The following is an 8897-nucleotide window of genomic DNA, read 5'->3' as shown; positions in this document are numbered from 1 at the left end:
GAAACGAACTAGGGGTGGTGGAAGGGGAGGAGGGCGGGGGGGGGGTGAATGGGTGACGGGCACTGAGGGGGACACTTGACGGGATGAGCACTGGGTGTTATTCTGTATGTTGGTAAATTGAACACCAATAAAAATTAATTTATTAAAAAATGAGTTTCTTTTTAAAATGTTTCATGGGAGATCTATGTTATGATGGAGCTGATATTTTGCCTGCAAGTGAAAATTCAAAAATATTCTAGGTAATGTTTTTATATGTGAAATAGCTTAACTGAAAAAAAAAAAGAAATAGCTTAACTGCATCATTCATAGGCAACTTTTCTTTCATCACAGAAACTGAAGCCAGAAGTGCATCAACACTGGTTCTTAATTTCATAAAATCATGAACCTTTAAAATATTGTCACATATTTACATGCCTTTGTAATGAAATAGAGAGTAATGATGATAATTGCTACCGCAGAGAATTTTACTGGTCATTTCTTTGAAAAATACTTAAAGCTGCTGTTGAATTTAAAGATAAATTAAGCTCTTTATTTACAAAAAGATAAATGTTTAAAATTTGCTAACCTTTCCACTGATGACAAATGACTTATCAATAAAGTGCTACTTAGCAAATATTTAAAAACAAGCACGCTTATTCTTTAGGAATTATCAAAGTAAAGCAATCTTTTTTCACAGTAAATCAGAAAGTAAACAATTTTGGGGAAATGGTATTATGGAAAAGGTATTTGAAAAACAAGTGTTTGAAAATATTTTTATTAATATGTGATATTGTGGCTGAAGAATGATACAAGGTTTTCTAATTTACCAAAGTCAAGTCTTAAAGGTTCAATGGTGGGTGCCTGGGTGGCTTAGTCAATTAAGCAAGTGACTGCTTTCAGCTCAGCTCATGATCCCTGGGTACTGGGATCGAGTTCTGCATCAGGCTCCCTACTCTGCAGGGAGCCTGCTTCTCCCTCCTCTGACTGCCATTCCCCCTGTTTGTGCTCTCTCTCTCTGTCAAATAAAAAAATAAAATCTTTTCTTTAAAAAATTTAGAAATCATTGGATTGATAAAAGGAATGTAAAGGGCTTTCTAGAGATTGTTAACCTGATGGAGTAAAATGATATAATTGGGAAAAAAACAGAAGCAATATAAAAAAAATTTAATACTATAAAATAGAAAAAAACTGAGAAAAATTTAGTGTAGAGATCAGTAGTTTTACACACTTCAAAACCCTCTTATAATACTACTACGTTCATTCCAGTTCAACATTTGTTGGACACCTGGTGTGCTCTGCTTGGCCCTGGCAATGAAAAGATGAATAAGGTGGGGTGCTGTGCCCAGAGCCACCCACTGCCTAATGGGGGAAATAGAGCACGTGTGACCATATGAAGTAGTAGAATCATGTGAATAAACAGGTAATTTCCATAAAGTATTGTAAGCACTATACAAGTGGGTTGTGTGAATATCTAAGATGGTATCTAGGGAAGTCTGATGTGATAGGGCTGGAGAAGGCCTCCTGGTGGAGGTGGTGCCTGAACTAAGCTTTCTTAAGCATATATTAGAGAATAGAATAATTGATCCAATGAGGAATTTTAATAAATTAGAAAGTATTTATGATGTTGTTTCGTTTTGTTTCATGAGGCAGAAAAATCTGTAAGACAATTTATAAGGATTTCTGTCTTTATAAAGCATCTTAAAAGTTTTGATTCCTGAAGGTATAAACTTCAGTTATCTGGAATATTCTTCAGACTACACTTGTGCCAAACTAATAATATACTTTCTTTTACTCTTCCTCATTCAATCAACAATTCTTGAATACCAACTCTATTTCAGGCACTGAGCTGCCCAAGAACATGCAGTCAAATAAGACAGGGTTTCTGCTTTGAAGGGACTTAAAGTAGCGTTTCAGACACACTGTTGTAAAGCAATACATGTAGTTAGCATGAGGATTCCTGAAATAAAAATTGAAATGGTGTGCATGTTGCACTTGATCAAAAGAGAGACTGATGATCTTTGTCTGAAAGAAAAGAAACTGGGCTGTCTCAGAAAAGGCTTTCAGATGAAATGATGGTTAACCTAGGTCTTGAAGAATTAGGGAGACTTTGCCAAAATGGTGGAAGGAAAGACATTCTAAGGAGATGAACCAGCACATGTAAGTGCAAGCAAGCCTGCCACCATTTTCCAGCTCCTTATAATTATTTTCTATTCACATTCTTGTTCACCATTGCTTCACAGCTTTTGGCTTAGCTAGACTAATTCTGCTAGATCAAGATTTACAAAACATCTATCTTTAGCATGTCTGTAATCTGATTTGCCTTTGGGAAGTAGAAACATTTAGAACTACATGCTCACTAACAATGGACAATTTAAGCATTCATATAAGTTGGAGACACAAGATTCTTTATGGTCATTGACCTGGAAAGTGTGGCCTCATTGGTAGTTGTGAGTGAGGACTGGACTTTATAGTGTCACTGGACCTGTTGGCTAATCATTGCCTACCTCACCTGACCTCCATCTAAGAAAATCTCTCCCTGGACCACACCCATGGTTGCCATGTGTATAGCACAGGGTCTTAAGATACTTAACTCTAGGGTCTTACTACAGCTGACTAGACAGATAACTCAGAGAAAAACAAGCCAAAGCACAGTTGGGCCAATCAGATTCTCTTTTCTGAGGATCTGAGGGTAAGATGTTATGCTTTGAACACTTAGTGGTGAAGAGTCTTGAGGGAAATAGCTGAATTCTAGGCCTGCTAGTTGGCAGAGAGAAACTACCCTTCAGTACCAAAAAATGTCAACTGTCTGAGAGGTAGACCTATGGGCACAGGTGGAGGAAGCACAAATAGCATGGGAATAACTCCCTAAGACTCATTAGGCTGGGGAGTCATCATTATACCAAAGAATCTGAGATACCCTGAAATGGCCACGTAGCTTTTGACTCCAAAAATATTTGCGTACGGTGCTGAGAAAAACTTTCTAATAGACCAGGTGAAAGGGAGTTTATTTGAAGGCTCTGTGGGAATCTCATATAATCCAACTGTAGATAGTACTACTAGGCTTCATAACTGCTAGAAAACATGACTTCAGACAAGCTACCTTTCTTTTTTTTTCTCGCAGGCAGCACCATTTCTCTTCTCTGCATGTTTCTATCCATCCCTACCTTTCTTTCTCCTTTAGGCAGCCAGGTTTATTTCAAAAGGCTCTTAGTTTCTGTTCCTGAGTAATTTCAGTTTAACATGAGCCTCTGCCCTGCCCTGGAGCCATTTTGGCACCGACTTGGTGCTGCTGCTCCAGTAACCATTACTGCTTTCTAAGTCAGACTTTTCTGTCACTTAGTTTGAATTCTTGTGCCCATGGGTATACCTCTGAAACAGTTGACATTTTTGGTATTGATGGGTAGGGTTTTCCTCTGCAAATTAGCAATCTTGGTTTAGATATCCTAGTCAAGATCCTTTACTACCGAGTGTTCAAAGCATAACATCTTAACCTCAGTTGGCAAAATATCCTAGATAGTATAGATGTAAAAAGCACTGCTGGAGCGTTTGTGCAAATAGGCAAGTTGGCAAAAGTCTTGGTGCTGGCACGGGGAAAACAATGACCAGGTTCTGCCAAGGATGTCATAATTGTGGGGCATGTCAGTAGCGTGTTTCATCCAAGTTACAACTAGACAGAGTTAGGCCCAAAATAGGATTAGTCAAGCTTGCCTTGTTGCTGAAAGAAAGCTGGATAGCCTAGGTAGTGCAGTAGAGAAAGGAGGTGAGGCTCAAGGTTAAATGGAATTTGATATCAACAACATTAAGGCAATCAAGAAAACTAAGCCAGCCATAAATCAGGGCATGCTTGGAGGGAGCAGTTATTTTAGTCAAAAGCATCTGCTGTAAGAGGCCTATAATTTCAGAGCATCTCAGAGCTATTGGACAGCAGTTGCTTCTGGATCATGAAGGGCCTTTTGTAGCCAGTATAGGTCTAGGACTAGTCAGGAGCTTTTAAAGTTGTTGTCCAATAGGGATGAATACCCTGTCTTCTGTATACACTTGGATTTTGAATGGTCCGTGATCCCCACAGGGACTCTAATTGCTCATACCCCAATGGAGCTAGTCTGGCACCTTGGAGGGGATCTTATTCTACTGATTGTCAAGGTCATTCCCTATTACATCACCCTAGTTTAGTTTTTTCATGGCACTTATCACCATCTGAAAATCCTGTTTATGTGCTTATTGTCCTGCCTCCCCCCAGGAAAATGTAAATTCCTTTAGAGCAGAGACATTAATCTGTTTTTTTCCCCATTGCTGTGTTCTTAGCACCTTGAACAATATTTGGCTCTTAGTATGTTCTCAGTAAATATTTGTTGAGTAAATAAACAAAAGTCCATGAACTCGGTGACATGGTCATGGGCTAAGGGCCTGGACAACAGTCCAAACCCTGGTGATCCTGGCAGTCCTTGTTTAAACTGTCTACATTTTAAACACACTTGAAAAACTTAACAGGGTGCCAACAACAGTCACTAACCTCCCACTCTCTCCACGCCCAAATTTTGTCCTCAACTCTGATTTTGCAAATTTTCTAAGAAGAAAAAAATGTGATATGCCGCTCTGGTAAGAATATGGATCTACATGTTTCTGTTGAACAAGCCCTTAGCCCCGAACATTTTCTCTTTTTCAGCTTGCTGCTGAGATGACTCCCTAGTACTTACGTCCCCCTTCCCCATTTTATGTCTTTCTTCTCAATAAAATAAAGTCCTCAGTTTTCATAGTCAATAAACAATCTTTCCATTGGGGAAGTGTAAGTGAGCATATTTTCAGGAAACAGCCGAAATTTCTCCACGTACTTTGCTTTTTTAAAAAGCAGCCACATGGCTCAATATGTGTATAGTACATATTTACTAATTAACAAACAGCCTCCTACTGAGTCAGCCTCCTTCCTCTCTCTATTTCCTTTTCCTTTCTTAGAAATTTTTTTGCATGAATACAGCTTGGCCCAGCAATTCTTGACATGTAGTACAACTCTATTTATTAGAATGAACACTGTCCTCTTGAAATGCACATTTCTTTAGATGGTATAATAAAGTGAAAATAGCATTCTGTTAATAAAGATAAGTTTTGTAGACACTGAGACATCATCTACTTTATATGATGATCATGATGATGTGATCTCTTTCTTTGAAAGCAGGATGCTAGAGTAAATTTTATTATGTTGCAGAATGAAATAATCAGCTTTCAAATCCAGTAATGAAATTTTCATTAGTTATTAAATCAGCTAACAGATATTTATTGAGCACCTCCTATATAAAATGATCTGAGCTGTATAATCAACATACAAGGAAACGTGAATGTGTCCCAGACTTGGAAGATCTATTTGGTAAAATAGGCTGCTTATGCTACCTCATTGGCAACTCTTTTTTTTTTTTTTACAGTAGTTAATTTTATTTGTTCAAGGCTCATATTGCAAGCACTAAACCAAGCATGGGCTTTGATTCTGTGAGCCCAGATTCACATATTTAGGAAGATAAAAGCAAACTGTGATCCATGTATATGGATGAAAAACTAAAGGCTCACAGTTAATTACATCATGGTTTTAAATTTCTACAGCCTAGAAGCCAGAAGTCACAGATCTTTTAGGTCTTTCTGGATATCCCACAAGGTATCTGCACTTTTCTTGAGCTGGGCAACCTCATCATCCTTCAGCTTCTGATTGATCACACTGGTTAAGCCCCGAGCGTTCAGGATACACGGAAGACTCAGGAAGACTTCGTTCTCAATACCATACATGCCCTTCACCATTGTTGACACTGGATGAATCCTGGAGAGATTTTTCAACATGGATTCAATGAGATCAGCCACACTTAATCCAATAGCCCGGTTGGTATATCCTTTTAGCTTGATGACTTCATAGGCACTTTCAACCACCATCTTATGCACTTCCTTCCAATTTTCACTGTCGTTGTCTGTTCCCATTTCTGGATTCAGTTCCTGAAGAGAAACACCTGCCACATTCACTCCACTCCACACAGCCACACTTGAGTCGCCATGTTCTCCCAAAATCCATCCATGGCAGCTGCTGGGATGAATGCCAAGTTTTTCAGCCATAAGATAGCGAAATCTAGCAGAATCCAGATTACACCCACTTCCAATCACACGGTGCTTGGGTAGTCCACTTAGTTTCCAGGTAACATATGTAAGAATATCCACTGGGTTGGAAACCACAATTATGATACAATCAGGACTGTACTTGACTATCTGAGGAATAATGAATTTGAAGACATTAACATTCCTTTGCACCAGATTGAGGCGGCTCTCTCCCTCCTGCTGGCAGACTCCTGCAGTCACCACCACAATCTTAGAATTGGCAGTCACAGAGTAATCTTTATCTGCCACAATTTTAGGTGTCTGTAGAAATAAGCTCCCATGCTGTAGATCCATCATTTCTCCTTTGAGTTTATCTTCTAAAACATCCACAAGGGCAAGTTCATCAGCCAGAGACTTTCCCAGAATGCTGATGGCACATGCCATACCAACTTGTCCAACACCCACTACAGTAATCTTATTGTTTGGGATTGCAGTCTCTTCTTCTGCAACTGGTGCAATCAGTTTTTCCTTAAGAGTTGCCATTGTGCCCCGAGAGCAGCGGCTGTAAGGGACGCGCGAAGGAGACCAGGTTAGCAGCGCGCGTCTCCTCCGGCGCAGGATCCGCAAGGGGAGAGGAGGAGGCCCTCGTTGGCATCTCAAACTTAGTATGTCTGAAACCGAATCACTCGTATCCTTATTCGGACCTTTCTTGGTGTTCCTTACTTCAATAAGTGGTTCACAATCTATTAGAAAAAATAGATAAAAATCAACATTTATGGAATGGAGCTAGGCACAAGATATATGTGTTTAAGAAGGAACGTTAGATGCAGCTAACTGCAATGGAACGTAGAAGTCAGTATCCTTCATCAGAGGGGAATTTCCTTGGATCATTTAAAAACAGATAAAAGCATGCATCCCTGGTGATTCCTTTTACATATATTTTTTCTTCTCTGCAGTTCTGTGTCTGTCTTAGGGGCTAATAGAGTTATCTGCTCCATAACATGGGTCATTCCTTTTGGTGCTTCTGCCTGAGAATTTAGTGTCTTTCTGATTCATGCATTTTCCTTTACAAAACTGAATTGAACTGCCAGCTAAAAGGGCCAGCTGCTTTTATTGTTCACAAAGTTTAAAGTTCCTTTTTCTCTCACTATGATTGTGTCAGTAATGACTACAGTAGCAACCATTTTGACTATCACATCAGTTTACTTGCTCTGACAAATAAATTATCTTTACTTTGCAAATCCCCTTTAGACTAATTAGGGATAAGACTGTTAAAAACGAAGAACTAGTTTTAGGCTGTAATAGGCTTTATGATTTGTCCTCTGTTTGAAAAGACAACTTTAATTCTATGATGTTGAAAGAATATACTCAGAACCTCAATATAGAGAATTACTTACGACCCAACCAATTGTAAAACATATAGTGATAATGTAGTCTAGGTCTAATTTTCCAGTGTATTGGTGTGTAGCATATATAAGCCCTATTCAATATAAGGTTTCTGTAATACAGTGCAAAATATTTTCTCATGAGAGGGGAGATGGTTCCTGGAGCAGTTAGGCAAAGATCATTATGCATCTCTTGACAAGATTAGTTTTTATCTTTGTGGATCTATTCATGCATATGGGTGAGATTGAAAAAAAATTAATGAATTACCAATGAAATAGTATTCTGTATTACTCAATAGTCAGTTTCAGATTTAACAGGTAATTAGTAGAATAGAAAACTGCTCATGAAGATTAAGATCTCCTGTCCCCCAGATATCAACTCATCTCCTATCATTTTCAGTATTTTGTCTTCATTCTTTTGAGATTGGAAAGCTTTTTGGTATTAAAAGTCTTGGTAGATAGGGATGTTTGACAAGAAAAGAATAGGGTCAATGGGTTTCTAATTATAGAAAAATAAATGTGCAAAAACCTAGAGGCTGAAAAAAGTATATTTGAGAAAAGTGATTTTATTAGGTGATGCCTTAAAAGTAATTTAATGGTTAATATTTGTTCTATGCTTGTTATATATCAGACATCACAAGAATAACTTTACATGAACTATCACGTTTACTCTTTATATAAATCCAAATTTTAAAAATGGTCCCCTTTCAAGGTGTAGAAAAATAATCTTAGAAATGTGCAGAGATAAAAAAAAAAAAAAAAGAAAGAAAGAAATGCCTGGAGGTTTGAGCCAAGAAATCCTTTGGGCTTTGCCTTCAAAATATTTCCAGAATTGGACCACTTTTACCACATCTATCACCATTGTCTAAGCCATCTTCATGTTCTACCTGACCATTGCAATAGCTTTCAAACTGGTCTCCCTACTTCTATTTTTGCTGTTCTATAATCCATTCTTCACATTGCATTCAGAAAAATAGTTTTTAAATTGATATAAGGTCAAGTCACACTTTTGCTCAAAATTCTCCAAAGATTTTCCATCTAAAATAAAATCTAAACTTTTCACCAAAGCCTACAAGGCACTACATGGTTCCATGCTTTAGAGTTGCCCCCATATTACAAAAACACAAAAACAGATTTTTTAAAGGATACACAGGTAATCTTTATCACTTGGGAGCCATTTCTCAGCACCTGCCAACACAGCCCCATCCTAAACATCCATTCTTGTAACTTACATATTCAGGCCCCAGGGAAGTGTCTTTCTACATTTTTTAGCAAGGTCTTCATAATAAAAGGCAACTGGATACTGTGAGTGCTGTGAATATTTGCAGATTGTCCTGTTGCCAACATCTGAGACTGACAGGACTTCAAAAGGCAGGGGAAGAACTTTAAGATTCATTAACTTCTCAAATCCTTTCTCTCAGATAACATGAATACAATAAATTCTTGCATAATGAAACATGATTT

General features: G+C 38.1%; 1 protein-coding gene across 1 annotated transcript; it reads right to left on the bottom strand.

Annotated features, from left to right (window-relative positions):
- Nucleotides 1-5414: 5414 nt before the first annotated feature.
- On the bottom strand, nucleotides 5415-6683 carry LOC129495714 (L-lactate dehydrogenase B chain-like). The gene has a single exon (XM_055303403.1). It carries the CDS (start codon nucleotides 6589-6591, stop codon nucleotides 5587-5589), a length of 1005 nt encoding a protein of 334 aa, XP_055159378.1. The 5' UTR covers nucleotides 6592-6683; the 3' UTR covers nucleotides 5415-5586.
- Between the last annotated feature and the right edge of the window lie 2214 nt (nucleotides 6684-8897).

The sequence above is a fragment of the Nyctereutes procyonoides genome, unplaced genomic scaffold, assembly GCF_905146905.1.
Source record: "Nyctereutes procyonoides isolate TBG_1078 unplaced genomic scaffold, NYPRO_anot_genome, whole genome shotgun sequence".
Classification (NCBI taxonomy): domain Eukaryota; kingdom Metazoa; phylum Chordata; class Mammalia; order Carnivora; family Canidae; genus Nyctereutes; species Nyctereutes procyonoides.
Note: the sequence above shows the minus strand (reverse complement) of the source record. Positions and strands in the feature narration are given on the sequence as shown.